This window comes from Mytilus trossulus, chromosome 9 (genome assembly GCF_036588685.1).
Source record: "Mytilus trossulus isolate FHL-02 chromosome 9, PNRI_Mtr1.1.1.hap1, whole genome shotgun sequence".
NCBI lineage: Eukaryota > Metazoa > Mollusca > Bivalvia > Mytilida > Mytilidae > Mytilus > Mytilus trossulus.
This window is the reverse complement of record NC_086381.1, coordinates 4,749,357-4,766,372: the sequence shown is the minus strand read 5'-3', so window position 1 is coordinate 4,766,372 and position 17,016 is coordinate 4,749,357. Positions and strand designations below refer to the sequence as shown.

The 17,016-nt window shown below is 30.9% G+C and overlaps 1 protein-coding gene across 9 annotated transcripts in view; it reads left to right on the top strand.

Annotated features, from left to right (window-relative positions):
• LOC134685011 (rho family-interacting cell polarization regulator 2-like) overlaps positions 1–17,016 on the top strand; it is a 90,324-nt gene that overhangs the window by 10,006 nt on the left and 63,302 nt on the right. For 3 of the 9 annotated variants that reach the window (XR_010101247.1, XR_010101246.1, XM_063544344.1), the window contains exons 1-2: positions 7,161–8,028; positions 12,194–12,253. Coding sequence is in view for 6 of the 9 variants with exons in the window: in XM_063544344.1 (XP_063400414.1) it covers positions 7,881–8,028; positions 12,194–12,253 (208 nt within the window). In the remaining 3 variants the exon portion in view is untranslated. Of the gene's footprint in view, positions 1–327; positions 443–7,160; positions 8,029–12,193; positions 12,254–16,795; positions 17,011–17,016 lie in introns of those variants that run through there. The other 6 variants (XM_063544345.1, XM_063544343.1, XM_063544346.1 and 3 more) reach the window with 5 other exon arrangements.

Genomic DNA, 17,016 nt, shown 5'->3' with positions numbered 1-17,016 from the left:
GTTTACATCTGAAACTTATTGACACAAGGTATATACATAGCAGGAAGTATTTTGGCACTTTGTCGCAGAAAAATATTACCCGTTCTTCGCTGTGGCGTGCCAAAAACAACTCTCAGACAACATCTTAATTATGTGGCGTGATTTGTTAGTAATGTGAAGAAAATAGTTTGACAGAGGGAGAAAATATTATTACAGATTTTAATGTTGACCACTGATTATGTGATTATTAATCTAACAAACTTGTAGAGAATATTAAGCTGAAATATAATATTTGAAAAAGAGATGCTATTATAAAGGAAAGAGATGTTTTACAATTTGAATTGTATCAGCTAGTTATTCATAATGACAAGTTTTGATTGGGAATATATTATTCCAACAGAATATTGGATAAGACCTTACACTGAGGTGCAACAGTGTCCTCGGAATTATTCAACAATAACAGGTAGGGATTATGAGTTATCTCCCTTCTAGTGGTTTGTTAATGAACTATGTTTGACCTTTGTATGTGGTATCAGAGAAAGCAATGAACTTGTTAAAATGTAGAGTTTTTTAAGACCTTCATTGAGTTTTGCTTAAAAGATTAGAAAGCTTGGTTCAAAATTGTGAGGGGTCATCTTATTCACCAAAGATCATTAGGGGGTCTCAACATGAGTTTTTTGGTTACAGATGTGCTATATAGTGAGCGGGGATTTCAAAAACACCCCCCATTCATATATTGTAGTCTTGAGATGGAAAAATCATAACCCATTCATATATATTCCACACTTGTCACAAATCAAATTTGCTATATCTTGACTTGATTTTAAACGATAAAACAGTATTTATACAAAAATCTAACCCTAAGTTGAAAATTATTGACCCATTGACATATTACCTTGGTGAAATCGCAACCCATTGATATATTTGATGTGTCAAAAAATGTATCCATTCAAGCGGCACATACAATCATATAGGAAGAGACCCCTGTGCCTAAGACTAACCATGTTGTACTAACTTGTAGAATTATCAAGGGACCTTATTGACCAAAGACACTAAAAGTTTACAATGGTCCATGTTGTTAAAAGGACATTATTGACACAAGAAATTAACAGTGTTGTAAAATTGTAAAAGGACATTATTGACACAAGACACTAACAGTGTTGTAAAATTGTAAAAGGACATTATTGACACAAGACATTAACAGTGTTGTAAAGTTGTAAAAGGGCATTATTGACACAAGACACTAACAGTGTTGTAAAATTGTAAAAGGACATTATTGACACAAGACACTTACAGTGTTGTAAAATTGTAAAAGGACATTATTGACACAAGACACTAACAGTGTTGTAAAATTGTCAAGGGACCCTATCATTAACTCAAAACACAAAAAGCTAATACACCAGTCCAAGTTATTGTAGAATTGTCAAGGGACCTTATTGACCAAAGACACTAACAGCCTATAAAATGAATAAAATTGAGAATGGAAATGGGGAATGTATCAAAGAGACAACAACCAGACCATAGAAAAAACAACAGCAGAAGGTCACCATCAGGTCTTCAATGTCGCGAGAAAAGTCCACATTATTGTAGAATTGTCAAGGGATATCATTAACTCAAAACACTATAAAGCTTACAATAGTCCAAGTTATTGTAGAATTTTCAAGGAATATCATTATCCCAAATCACTAAAAGCTTACAATGGTCCATGTTATTGTAGAGTTTTAAAGGGACCTTATTGACCCAAGACACTAAAAGGTAACAATGGTCCAAGTTATTTTAGAATTGTCAAGGGACCTTATTGACCCATTAGACACTAAAAGGTAACAATGGTCCATGTTATTGTAGATTTTTAAAGGGATATATCTTTGAGTCTTAAGGTGGTATGGGAGTCTAAATTAAAAAATATAGAATTTGTTCATACTTTGCCAAAATGTAGTATCTATCATGTCTATTGATATATGTACAAAAATATCATAAAATTGATAGGTCACCATGCATTTTCTTAAGCTACAGGTCGTGACAATATGACACATTTTGTATGGATTATACAGGAAAAATCACCATTTTGTGATTAGAAGCTAAACTAAATAATAGATTTGTAAAATAAGATACGAAAAGATAGCTTTTCTAAAATGCTTTGAGAATATCAAAAGAAAAGATAGGGTCGGGTCACTGTACGTTTTTTCTGGCTAAAATACGAAATAGCAAAATGCCATGTATATTCCTTTAGAAAAATATCTATTTCCAAGTTACCCCCTTTAAATGCCAATTTAAAAAAAAATAAAATTTGAAATTCAAGCAGAACTAATGAACACTTGTACAAATATTAATATTTATAAGTTATAATCTTATAAATATGTTCTTTTAAACATAAATTCCCATTAGTTATCTACATTCCTGCTTCAAATTTTGCTAACTTGATTGAAAATCTGGACCTTAGATTCTCTGTTTTTTACCATCCAAGATGGCGAAAGACATCCATACCACCTTAGGTGTTTGGAGATACCTATAGGTTACAATGGTCCTTGTTGTTAAAGAGATCTTATTGTTCGAAGACACTTAAATCTAACAAGGGTCCAGTTCATTGCAGAATTGTCAAGGGACCTTATTGACTGAAGACACCAAAAGCTAACAAGGGTCCATGTTATTGTAGAATTTTAAAAGGATTTCATTGATTATTTAGTGTTTGGAGACACTTTTAGGTTAAAATGGTCCAAGTCATCACAGAATTGTTTAGAAACCTCATTGATCCTATTGTGGTTATGAGGGTAAAAATAAATGGTCCATGTTTTCCTAGAAATGTTGTGGGACGTTATGTCCATGTTTCCTTGTTTATATCTGTTTTTACTGCTGTGTGGTGTCGGTATATAAATAAGAAGATGTGTTATCATTGCCAATATATCAAATTCTACTCAGGACTAAGTGCTATAGCAGTTTACAACTCTATGTTTATGTAGATCTGCTTTTAGATACTTCAACAAAATGCAAACTGAAAGGTAAAGAATTGTAAGATGGTAAATCTCAATTAAATTCTTATCTCTCAATAGCTTATCCTGTAAATCTGTATGAAAAACATTCTATCAGATGTTTTATTTTGTTTTCCAAATTTTTTGAAATTTTGGTGAACATTCTATTTTATCTTTTAGAGTTATCTCCCATTTTGGCATATGATAACCTTGCCAGAATAAAAATATGTAACAAACTAATTAAATTTTGTAAGAGACTTAAGATTAGATATGCAGTTATTTTCTTCTCTGATTCATGTAGGGTGTGTAAGACCTGTTTAAGTTCATAACTATATAACTATGATATTTTAAATAAATATTAAACTGATCATTATCAAAGGAGGATTGGTATTTTGTTTGTTATAATTACTGTATGATTAGGGAAGAAAAAAGACAGGATATAAGAAAGTTTTTGAAAAGGATAAAAGTTAAAGAACAGTATTCTGTCTAAATGTTGCTCAGAATTTTTCTACCATTTTAGTCCATAAAAGATGAAGATGAAAAAATAAATACTGAAAAAAAAGTTATTGTCTTTTAATTTTTCAAAGAAAAATAAGATACATTGTTTACCACTATGTTTTTGTATAGGTTCACCAGCTTAGAAAACAAGGACACACAATTTATCTGTTATTAAAACAATTAAAGGTGTCAACTTTGACGGAATCTGACCAACACAAACATGTTAGCTACATATGTAAACATCACTGTGACAAGGGAGTTAGTACATGTACATGTATCCCACACACAGAGACAATAATTGACAATTATGTGACAAGTTTACTGAAGACATTAGTTTTTGGTGGCATAAATGTGCAGTAAGACTGTACAAAAGTCAAAATTGTAATGTGTGGGTCTTTTTGTAGGCTTGTAGGCATGTAAAATGTTCTCATTTATTTCTGAAAGGAAAAAAATGCTGATTATCTTCTTGTAAGACAATTCTTCATTTTTTTACCAGATTTAAGTATTATTTTAATGTTCAATATTTAAGGGCTATTATAGTCCCAGTGGACTGTCAATAGGATGTCCAATTCACACACATGCTTTGTCTTATTCCCTAGATGAACATTCACCTTTTAGTTTTGCAATAAAGAAATTTAAAAAAAATCAATTGTTTGGTCTCTGGTGGAGTCTGTTGTTATTACCATGTTCTATGGTAAAGCATGGTAAAAGCAGGATACCCAATTACATTTAATAACATCCTGGTGTATGTTAGAAAAGTATATTCTTAGTATTAGTTTGTTGAGAGACAGAAAAGAGGGAGGGTTGAGATCTCAATGAAAACACTTTAAACCCAATCACATGTCCAAGCACCCTTCACAAGTAAGCCACCTTGTCAGTAGTTTTCATGGCCCAATGTCAGTAAACTGTAATATCTTCATGCTTTTTTGTCATTTAGAGAATATAGAATTGAATGATATATATATGATAGTTCCTGTAATTTCATTCACAACTAGTTTAGAATTGGGATAATTTAGGGCTTTGCATAATGTATATATACACCTGTCTATTGCTAAAAACCTCTAGATGTCTTCTGGTGATTATTATTGTTTGTTTGCTGTCTAATTGAAATGTGTTCTACGTCTCCTTTTATTCATACAACAACAATGTACAGTTAAATCGCCTTACAGTTTTCTACTAAAGCTTGATAAATATACGCCTTAAATTCTAAATTAGCAGTATTTATTCTGCCAAACCCTGCAAATTACTAAGAAAACATTACTTATAAAACTACACACTGAAATATGTTGCTTGTCAGACAAACAGCTGTTAACATCAGATCAATACTTCAGGTATATTGAAAATGTTGTATTTTATATATTCAGATAATTTTTGCATCCTGTGCATAGCAGAGTTGACATCTCTCTGGGTAGACTTTTGGAAGTATTGTACCTCATGTTTTAACTTTAAGATATTTTCGGCAGGCATACATGTCCTTGGTGTCCTGATTTATTGATGTTTGTTGATTGTGTTCAGTAGTGTAATATTCCATTAGATTGATGTATTTTTAGGAAAGACCTACATTTAAAGTGACAGTAATATAAGGATATAAAGTACTAAATGGGTTGACGGCAATGCTATTTTTAGCAATTATCTCCTTAAAAAACTAATGATGGAAAATCTGTTGTTGTCTAATTGAAGCTCAATATCTATTTGTGATTTTACCGCACTCAAATGTATATGGTCCCATGGCTTTTCTTGGTGAATTTTGGTGTTATTCACGACACCTGACGATTTTGCAGAAAATTTTCCCTAATTTTGAGCAACATAAAAAAAATATTTCCGGCCCTTCATACAATACATTTAAGGACAAATTTGTACTTGCATGAAACTTCATTCATAATGCTTTCCAGAAGAAAAATATATAAAAGATATAACAACCAATCACAGAGAGCCATCTATTTTTATCTCTATGTCATGGTCCCTTCATAAAATGGCTGATCTAGGAGGGGAAGTGTATAGTGTCCTATGGTTGAGACCCCCATTCCTAAAAAAAAATTAACAAATAAAAAATAATTGAGTGACAATGAAACTTAACAGAACAACCCTCATTTATGTTTAAATTTCTATTCAGTATATGACAATGATCCCTCATTCACGAGAGTCATCCCCCTTTTTGTAGAATTTTGATGATTGCATGGTGTACTAATTGTAGGGTTTGCAGGTTTATCTTGTTGATGCTCATGTTGTGAATTTAACTGATGGAATCCTTTTCTGATGTATTACATGTTATATGTAATAATAAAATAGTATTTCCATGACGATTTCTTTAAATCATTGTGACATTCTTACCAAATAATTGATGATATGTATTGTGTATTGACATACGATGAATAAGAATGAATTAAGAGTGATAGATTAGTCTAGGCCCTAATTATATGGTATAATAGGTAAATATTTAGATACTTTTCCTTGTCAAGTAGCCAGGGGTGGTGATCTAATGGAAAATCTATTAAAATGTAATTAAAGCTTATTTAAATGAGCTGTGTCTTTGTTACAAATAGCCAAGGGCCCAAAATATTTAAAAGTTTGACCTCCGCATTTTAGTTTTTAACAAATGGGAAATGAAATTTTTATTTTCATTTTAGATATATATATGAGGTAAAAGTCAGGTGAAACCTATTAGCTCACCTGGTTTAAAGGAATTTGAGAGCTACATGTAATCACTGGTCGTTTATAATAACCCCTTGTATCTATAGTATTCCAGTCAGACATACATTGTATTTTTGTATTCAGAAAAAATCAGCAAAGAATTATAATGAAAGGTCAAAATTCTGTATGCTTAATAAGTTATGACAGAACTTGAATTTTTAAAGAGCCAGGGGATATTGAAAAGGAATCAACAGGGACCCTGTCACCTTTTTTTTGGGCTTCTCTTTAACAGTAAAGCAAGATCTGGGAATTATAAAGGGCCAGGGGATATTGAAATGGGAATCAGCTGGGACCCTAATACATTTTTTTTTCAGATCATTTCTCTTTAACAGTAAAGTAAATTTTGGGAATTTTAAAAGGGCCACTCCGCCGCCGCGACACACATGGGGATATTAATTTGCAAATGAGAACTTGCTAAATTTATTTTTATCAATTTCAAAACAATGCCATTTTTTTAATGCAAAAGATGAGGGGGTTTTATTGCTGGTTTTTTTTTCAACACCAGGTGAGCCAAAATATACACGGTCATTCTGATTTTCTGACTTAAGTATATTGGTATGGAATGACCATTTGACTTTGGACATGTGATTCAGCATACAATAGGTTCTATCTACCTGGAGTAATTACCTACAGGTATGCATGGGCACTACCATGAAACTATTTGTATGATTAAATCTTGACACGGAGGCTGAGATGGCAATTTCAATTTAACATAGTGTATAGAAATTACCCTTTATGTCTTTTAACAAAAAATTTCAGTCAGGATAGAAAAAGGAAAAAGCTATTAAAGTTTGTGACGTTTAACCTTAGCAAACTTATTGTTACTTTATTTACATAGTTTAATGTGATTTTTGCTACTGATACTGAATTTATTGGCAACCGGAACTTAATTAAAAATGGTAAAAAATAGTGTTTTTTTAATACCAAATATGACTAACGTTACATTCCTGTGGTAACATATGGAAGTAAACATCTGAATATAGTCTTCCAATACTTACACGTTATATAAGTTATAACAAAGGACTTCACAAACGTATAATATACTGTGAAAAATTGGGAATATTATCGTTTACATTTAAAATAATTGTAAAGTGAGAAAATATTTATTGAAAATGATTTTGTGAATTTATGAGTCCTGTATCAATTTTGTGAAATGATGGAGCTTAATATTAAAGGATAATTCACAGTTGGCATCTTTGAAATTATAATTAATAGACTTTTTCCAGGAGGATAATAGGGGGGAAATTATTTTAATGTTATAAGTAATACTAATATTTGGTTTTAAGTGAGTGATTTCGAGAGGTGACAATAATTAATACATCATTACTTGATCAAGTGATTTTTGACACCTAAAGGTAAACGAACCTTTAACAAAGTGAGTACATTTCTAAACAAAGACATTCTTACCAGGGATTTAATTATTTCATTGATAAAAGTATCTGTTTACATTGTGGAATTTTAATGTGACTGGAGACTGTAAGAGACTAAGAGTGCCTTTAATGGGGAGATGGAGTATCTATAGTATTAATACCAAATAGGTGGAGAACATTGATAGCATCAGACATTTTTGGTGTGAGAAGTGGATATAAGTGTAAAATTTGGATATATAAGATTTAAAATTTCAGAAATAATTATTTTTGAAGATTGAGGATTTTGAAAAAAATTTAAACTCAGAATTTGGTGTGATTAAAAAAAAAAAGGAATTTTATTAGATGTCAAATAATTGGAAAAAATTGGAAAATCAAAATGCAGCGTTTGAGAGACGAGAGCAGGTTAACCGACTTACACCATTCTCCCAGCATGAAACAGAATCGGTTAAGAATATTCAAAGGTGTAAAACGTTCTGTCACATTCAATTTAGGACAAAATTTACCAGTCTCTGCTCCAAGAAGAGGTATGTTTGTTACTTTTATTGTGAGACACACAAAAAGGGGGAGGTTTAATTATCATTTACTTATATTGTTTTTGCAGTTATCATCTTTTGATTACTTGTATAAGTATATATTAAACATATGATATAAATCTAAATATATAAACCAATTAACATATCTTTCATGTGAATCCAAGAAATATGTCACATCTGCAAACTTCCTAAAACTGTAAGGAATTTAAGCACACTTAGGATACCTTAAAAATATCTTAAGTTTTATTTTGAATAAAAAAATAAGCTGTTCAAGCCTATATGAGGATTATTAAAATTTTCTAGGTAATTATGTTCTAAAGAAGCAAGTATATTTAATGGCTAATTTGGCCCAGCAAATTCTTCTTAAAGAAGAGATCAACTTATGCAAAGGTTGGTTTTGAGGGGAGGGTCAGGAGTCCAAACCCCTTATGGGGGCTACATATATAGTTGATGCATAGAATTTTAATTTTTCTCATTTTAAACTTTGCTTATTGTTTTCTTAAGCCTGCATGGATCCGTATCTATTATGTAAATATTAGCTAATTCCTGATGACACAATTATCTGATTGTTACATCATATAGTTTTGATTAAATGTCATATTTTTTGGCGGCAAACATTTGGAATTTACAGAAATATTTAGGCTTAATGAATTAGAGAACATCTCTGCATTATGTTTTGGTGGTTAGTTGTCTCTTTGTCAATCATTATATAAATATGAAATTAGCCATTTCTCCTTTTATATACATTGTACATGCAATGCCCAACAGGTGATTTAATGCCATCACTTATATATTACAAGATGCACTTCCTGCATGAATATCACATGAGGTGTGGGTTGAGCAGTATACCATTTATCATTATGACTGAGACAAATAGTCAAGATTTTTTGGATTTTTGCAGTTTTACTCAATAGTTATTATAGTCATTTGAGGGCTAAGACAAGATCTTGAATTTTAGATCGCCTCTACCCTATGACAGAGCACAATGACTTTTTACAGAGAATGTGTCAAAGAGACAAAAACCCATCCAAATAGCAGAGAATTAAACAGCCCAAAGCCAACAATAGGTCCTCAACGCGGCCAGAAAATCAAACACCTGGAGGTGGGCTTCAGTTGGCCACTAAACAATAATGTATTGGATGTGGGCTTCAGTTGGCCACTAAACAATAATGTATTGGATGTGGGCTTCAGTTGGCCACTAAACAATAATGTATTGGATGTGGGCTTCAGTTGGCCACTAAACAATAATGTATTGGATGTGGGCTTCAGTTGGCCACTAAACAATAATGTATTGGATGTGGGCTTCAGTTGGCCACTAAACAATAATGTATTGGATGCCACTAAACAATAATGTATTGGATGCCACTAAACAATAATGTATTGGATGCCACTAAACAATAATGTATTGGATGCCACTAAACAATAATGTATTGGATGCCACTAAACAATAATGTATTGGATGCAATATCTTATTTTATATCAAATGCTCTACAGCACCAAAAGTTTTAACATTTCATGTTGCAATGAGATTAAAATAAAATGTTTGAGAGTCAGGCTTCAAGGAAATGACCTTTTGACAATGGCAAAATTAAGTTATTACCCTTGATTAAAGGTGTCATGACCTTGACTTAACTTCTTATAATAATTAGCTTGTATAATAAGACACAGGGTAGTAGACAAAAAATAGAAGTTTTATTTAAAATCAGTACATTATAGACTACATGTCAGATAAGTTCTGTAGAACTTTTAACTGATACAATTTTATTATATTCCACAATTTAATCAATCAATATTCTGTTTTCTTACTTCCCATTATATTTTATTTAAATATCAAGTGTTTTGTATCGAATTATCGACTGACTTGAGTTTGACCAGATGTTACACAACATCATGAGTAAGCAAAATAAACAATAATAGCCAGGTCTGTCTATGAGCCAGGTACCAGAAAAATAATAACCACTGTTCTGTCTCCTCCAGGTACCAGATAATGAAGCAAACAATAAGTAATTAAAATTTTATTAAATAAACTTTATTTTTACACATGGTTCATTAGATAAATCTGTTTGATACCCTGGTATAGAGTTCAGTCACAGACATTCCTGTATACAGTATCAATACAACAGTGAAACCTGTCGGAAATCTACACCATGGTAATAGGAAACAGTTTTCAATATCCTAGCTGCTCTATGTAGCAGCTTAAGGCTAGCTACACTTTCAGTAGTCATAAATCTATGTAGCACTATGTAGACGCTACGATATTGAACGCAACCCTGAACTTTCCTATCAGCACTTTTAGTGATAAATTATTTCATACTTAAATTTGTGGAATTTGACTGTTCAACTGTCTAACCCGAAGAAAGTTTTCAGATCTGATGAGTTCAGTTTAATCAGATTTTACTGTAATAATAATTATATATTAAAATTTTCAGTTATACCAATCACTGTCAGCTTTTCTTTCCTGGTACTTTGTTTACTTTTTATAAAAACCTATTTACTACTTATCTTTATAATGGTTATTGAGATATTAAACCATTTATACAATATCTCATTATTTTTACAAATAAGAATATGACCCTGACTGTTATTATTTTTAAGAAAATATGTTTATTTAGTAAACAATTGATTTAAATGAATGAACATTAACCACACTAACCACAACAGAGTGGGAAAGTCTTCCAGCTTATCATAGGACAGGATTGATCGAATATTTAGGGAACCGATTGTGGTGTTAGATTGAGTCAATTGAATCTATGTTGTTTTGGGTGAGGCTTTGGGTGGGGTCAACTAGAACTGATGTAATAGGGAAGGGTAGTAGTGGGACACCTAACATATCAATAAGACATTTCATCAAGGAACAGTATTTAAGAATAGGCAAGTTAATATTGTGTAATAAAACTAAGAGTTAGACAGAAGAACCAACAAAAGTCTGTTAATATTTTTGTTTTGTTAATGAAATTTTTGAAAGTAGTGTTATATAGTTTTAGTCTTATCTCTGTACAGAAAACCTTACTAAAACTCCATGATCAATCAGGTGTAAAAATTAGTTAATTACACCTGTCAATCATCCTCAGGTAGATTCCTTTGATGTCTGATCAGGTAATGATCCTCTTCAATGGAGATTGATACAGCAAATGACAGTGTATTGGGTTGTTTTGATACATAAATCATTTACCATATTTAACCCAATAGAATTTGTCCATCCAACCATCCATCCATGACCATTCAAATTGCATGCTGCATTATTGTATTTCAGCAGCATTTTCAGCTAAAGTCATATGAAAGAGTGACTGGTGAAAAATGCTGTTTATCTAATTCTTGAACCAATGCATATATATATCATAAACTTATAGTCTTCTGTGCACAATTTTATCATTTTTTACGCAAATACATCGTATAATCGTCAATTTTTTTTTCTCTCTGTCTGTTATTTAGTCCAAAAAATGAAAGATTACTTAATTGTCTTGTCTTGAAGCCGTAGTTTAATGATTAATCACCTTAAAATAAACCATCAACAAAGAAGCATGGATATTGAGCACATGTTTAACATGTGAAATCAGATCATTGTTTGTTTTAATGACAGATCTATGCATATTGCATATTGCACTCACATGTTTTTTACGAGAAAGGTCACGCTAATGTCACTTTATTACAGAATACGGAAAATTATAATTTGTCTGCGAAATGCTTCCTGGAAGCAAGCAATTAAAAAAGAGTAAATTTCTTCTAGATGTTGACAAATTAAAGAGTTTTCTTTATAAAAAAAGTATATGCACATCAGTTTTATAATGAAAACTATCAATTTAGTTTTGCAATTCTTGAAAATGTTGACCCTTAGACAAATTTTGAATAGATACACCTTGAACATGTTAGCCTGAATGTGTGATTCTTATTTACACCAAGTTAGTATTATTAACACAGAAGGATAGCATTCAATAATACAGGAAGAACTTTCTGTGATTTGACCCAACAGAGGACAACCACTGAACATCAGATTCCTGACAAAACTCTTATTGACATATACCCCTCTCATTTACTTTTATTCACCTATTTAGATTATACCTCATAGTTCTGTTAACATATAGGCATTATAAAATAATATTAACGAGAGTTATATCATTGGCAATTTATTATGAACAGTATTTTTTATCTTTTTCAGGAAGAAGTATTGGCATTACAAGACATTCCAGTTTTCTTGGTGGAGGATTTGGTCGAAAGGGTAAGAGTTTATTCTTGACAAATATATTCACTTGAGGAAAAAACTAAAGCTTTCTTTCTGAAAAGAGGATTTGATAGAAAAGCTACAAGTTTTTTTTTAATACAACATGATAGGAAGGGATTTTTTTTATTTCCCTTCAAGGAGATTTTGATGGTCATTCCTCCTTTGTTCATTCATTTCCTATTTTGAAATTCATTTGTTAAAAAGTAAGGCTTGATTTTCTTATGTTTTATTTTGCGTTAGTTGGGAACCCCTTATTTTTGAATTATCCCTGTTTTTTGTATGAGATTCAGTGTAGAAGACGGTTAGAGTTTATTCCCTTGTATACAAAAACTACAATCAAAAGATTAGAGTTAATTCCCTTGTCTTGTATACAAAAACTACAATCAAAAGATTAGAGTTAATTCCCTTGTATTCAAAATTTTTTTTGAGGAAAAGATTAGTAAAAAGTATAAATTACTTCTTCCTAATATACCATACCAGTACATTTTATGATTCTTTTAAACGAAAAACTTTAGGACTATCTGTCAATGTCTGTCTGTCAATGAAAGAAAGAGAATGCTTTTTTATATAACACAGAGTTAGTTCCCTTACATAAATCAGAGTTAGTTCCCTTATATAAATTCATCACAAAGTAAAGATTCCAGGTTTCTTAGTGACAGTAAAAAATGTATCAAACAATATTTTATTTTACTTTGCAAATTTAAAAATGTATGTAGTGCACAGGATATATAATAACCAAAACAGTGTTTTAAATAAAGGTGATCGAAATTTAGATGTTTTAGCTACGGTTGTGGGAAAAAGAAATACCTATAATAGCCAAATGTAACAACTAATTTGTGTTAGTTGTTTTGGATATTTTATAGAAACAAAGATATTGAGATGAAAGATAGAGATTGTTAAAGTAGAGGGTTGTATTTAATGTCATTTATTGTAATAAAGTGTGAATGTAAGAGATGTAATTATTTGTTAGTCAGTTTCTACCCTGAGGTCACATGTACTAATGATGGTCAGTTTTATACTGAAATTTGACCTTCACTATAAGGTCAATATCAGAGCAAGACAAAATTATAAAAACATTAAACATGCCACATTTACCCAGTTTAGATCATAATTTATTCTTCTAATTGAATGTAATTGGACATCTTTACAGTAGGCCAGCAATGTATATCAGTTTATAACGTCACATGGATTAATATTAGCAAAAATCATGGTATTTTTAATGGAAGAGCTTATATAATTATTACAGTAACAGTTTCCTTGGAAATTGTTTAATTATGGTCTTGTCTGTCTGTACTAATCAAAAAGGAGTTTAACCCACATAAAATTAAGACATACATAAACAAGGAGATCATGAGTAGACATAATTAATTCACAGACACCATGCATTGAGCATAGCAACCAAAGCCATAACAGCTGGAGGATTACCCCCCCCCCCCCACTTGTTATCGACAAAAACATTTAGCTTCTTCAATAAAAACCTTAGATATTGAACTTTGTACTGCAGGACCGTGATATACAGTGATTACCTGTTAAGTTTTCTTTTGGTGCATTTTAAATGCAATGATCATACAAAATGTGTTTCAAAATTCACATATTGGTGTTGTACAAAAAAAAAGTATTTTGAGACATGATGTATGGTTGTTCTATATTTTCTTAGTACTCCTTCAAAAGTTGTTACAGATATTGAGAAGTTCAAAAAAAAATTTACACCTAAAAATTGTCCCAAGAAAGCATTTAAAGATATTAATGTTTTACAAACAACATTAAAAAACAATAGTGTGTAATAATGAATCAAAAATGATGTACAGTTATTAGAAACAAATGGTAAAGTACTCATTGTTATGTGTCACGGCTGTGAGAGCTATCTAATGAATCTAAATGTACCTGTTTTTAACTCTCAAATACATTGTTATTACCATGTATAAATATGTCATACTTTTCAACATACATCTTCACACTTTTAGATCACAAAAACTTATTTTAATGGGCAGTATTTGTCAAAATGTCATTTACAATTTTATGTGTTTGAATTATTAATGCTGAATTTGACAAATTGACGTTCTTAAATGTTAAAATATTTTAAATTCTTAAGAGTAATTACCTTTTAAAAGTATTAATAAAAGGGGGATAACTCAATATGAGTTGTGGTTTGAAATAATGTTAACAAAATCAAGTCTGAAAGATAATAAATACCATTCCTTCAGAAGGAAAAAATTAAGTACAGAACTGATATGGAATTATTGAGTAACATTTTTATTATTAATTGATCTTTACATTCAGCGGTCATTTGTATAGTTTGATCGATTGACATTTTTGTCATTATTTTTTAATTTGTTCCATCTTTTTTAAATCAGTCACCAATCTTGTGTTTATTTACAAAACAATTTACATAGAATTTTGGGATTAAGTTTCCGGTAATTAATTTGAATTCCCAGTATGATAATTAAAAACAATTAACTTTGTATTCTTGACACGATAAACATATTTATGCAAATAACATTTCATGCTTTGCATAAATAAAGTTATATTGTTAAAAAAACACCAACGCAGCACAAAACAGAATATAAGTACAGCACAAGATAACTGGTTATGTCTTGATTTTAGACAGAATAATCAATTAAACCTCATTCTCAACAAATTCAGAATTATCAGATTACCAGTATCTACTTTGACCTCCACAACATGAACCGACCACTATGATATACCAGTAGTCAAGAGCATGAAAAAGGCAACCTTCAATCAGTCTTATTACTAGACTTTTGGTTATGGCTTTTAAAACTTCTACAAGCTATTACATTTAACAAAAAAGTGTAGTTTAAAGCACTTCAACATATTTCCCCCCATATATTAGAATTTCTGACTCATTATTTTTAATTGTTTAATTGGTTACATAATATAATAAGAATCATTGAAAACAAGTCAAATATAAGATATTTTTATCTTGTTTTACCCCATGGATCTTAAGTGACAAGGATTCCAGTTTCCTTCAGAAAGTTGTGGTTCTCGATGCCAGCATAGAATTACCAGTTTCCTCTCAATTCTCTCAATGATTCTTTAACTGTTCACCATGACTTGAAAGTATATTATAAACTACTTTCGGTAACAGACAGTAGGTCAAGGTCATAAACTTAATATGTTGCAGACATTAGGTTTACTTAAAAAATGGATGTTTTGTATGACTTTTGCCTCTGAAATGTCATGAATATATTATAACATTGGATCATGTGTTATTTAACAAGCCAATTAACATAGTCAAATGTTGCAGACCCAAGGTCAATGTTTACAAATTATTTCAAGTGAACACTAGCCTCTGAACTCTAAGTTTAGAGCATGCAGTAGGTGTGTTTGAATCAGATATTGATCGACAAGGAAGGTTTTCCTTTCCTTTGCCATTATGTTGCACTGTGTACTCTATCATCTCTCCATCAATATAATCTGGCCACCATATGATACATCCAAGATTGGTGAAAGTGCATTGAACACTAACAAACAAATAAATAAATTCTGTCCTCTCTTGAACTAAAGTATGGCTTTGAGTTCAAGGATTTTGTGTGATATATTCTTTGCAAAATGATACCTCTGACCTTGAAAACAATCATATTGCAAGAAAATTTAAAAAATGAACACAAAATTTGAGAATGATTACCTTCACCTCAAAGATAAGTGAAGTTTTGCCTACAATATGATGGTAATTTTATTGTGCAAGTAGAAAAACAACATGAAGTTTGTAACAATTTACCTGTCTGCATTCAAACTTTTGATTGACATTGACAAAGACAATGACACCACCTTTAGTTGTAACTATATGTTTATCATCCTGGGCAGGAGGACAGGAATTTACCACCAAGGTTTAATTTTGTAAACAATTGCGTATAATTACTTTATGGACTGTTTTTTTTTTTGGAAAAAAAAAGAAAATAATTAGCTGATTTTGAAAAAGACAACAGTTAACACTGAACATTGTTAAAAATAAGATTTGGAATAATTGAAGACAATTCATATAGAAGAAATTGTATAATTAGGACCATGTGACTTATGGATTTTACTGGTATTCAAAAGTTGTAGTGGTAGGAGTTGAGCTGTCAGAAACAATATTCATTGAAGTTAGTTTTTTTTAAGAGTGATAAATTAGTAATAACTGCAACTAGATATAAAATAAACTGCATCATGTCTCAAAGATTGGAACAAAATTACAAAATATAATTGGATGTTGCAAGGATCCTGTTGGATATGATGCTACTTGATTAAAGTGACAATTAATATTACAGCTGCTCAGGTGAGATAACGAGCATATCTACCTATGATTTATGACTTCAAAGAAACTGACACCTGGAGTGTTATTGTTATTCTGAGATAACTGGACAACTTCTTCATAAACTTATTGGAATACAATCATTATAAACTAGGAGATGATATGATATGATTATTATTGGCCACTGATAATTGGTTTATATGATTACCATAGATTGTAAAATATACCTATTATTATCCCAATATTTACAGTTTTAGTGGCATTTTAGTTAAAATATTGTGACAGATTTATGGTATTTAATTACCAACAATGATTCTTCTCAATATCAGTTTGTCTGACTGACTGGAATAATTTTTCTGTTAGAATACTTTTAAAAAAACATTGATTATGGAGGTCGATGAATTTGATGTAGATGGAGAATTCCATTTTGGAGGTTTTCATAAGGAAAGTTTTGATGTTATGAAAAAAACACGGTGGTCAAAAAGGCGTCATTCAGATGTTTGTGAGT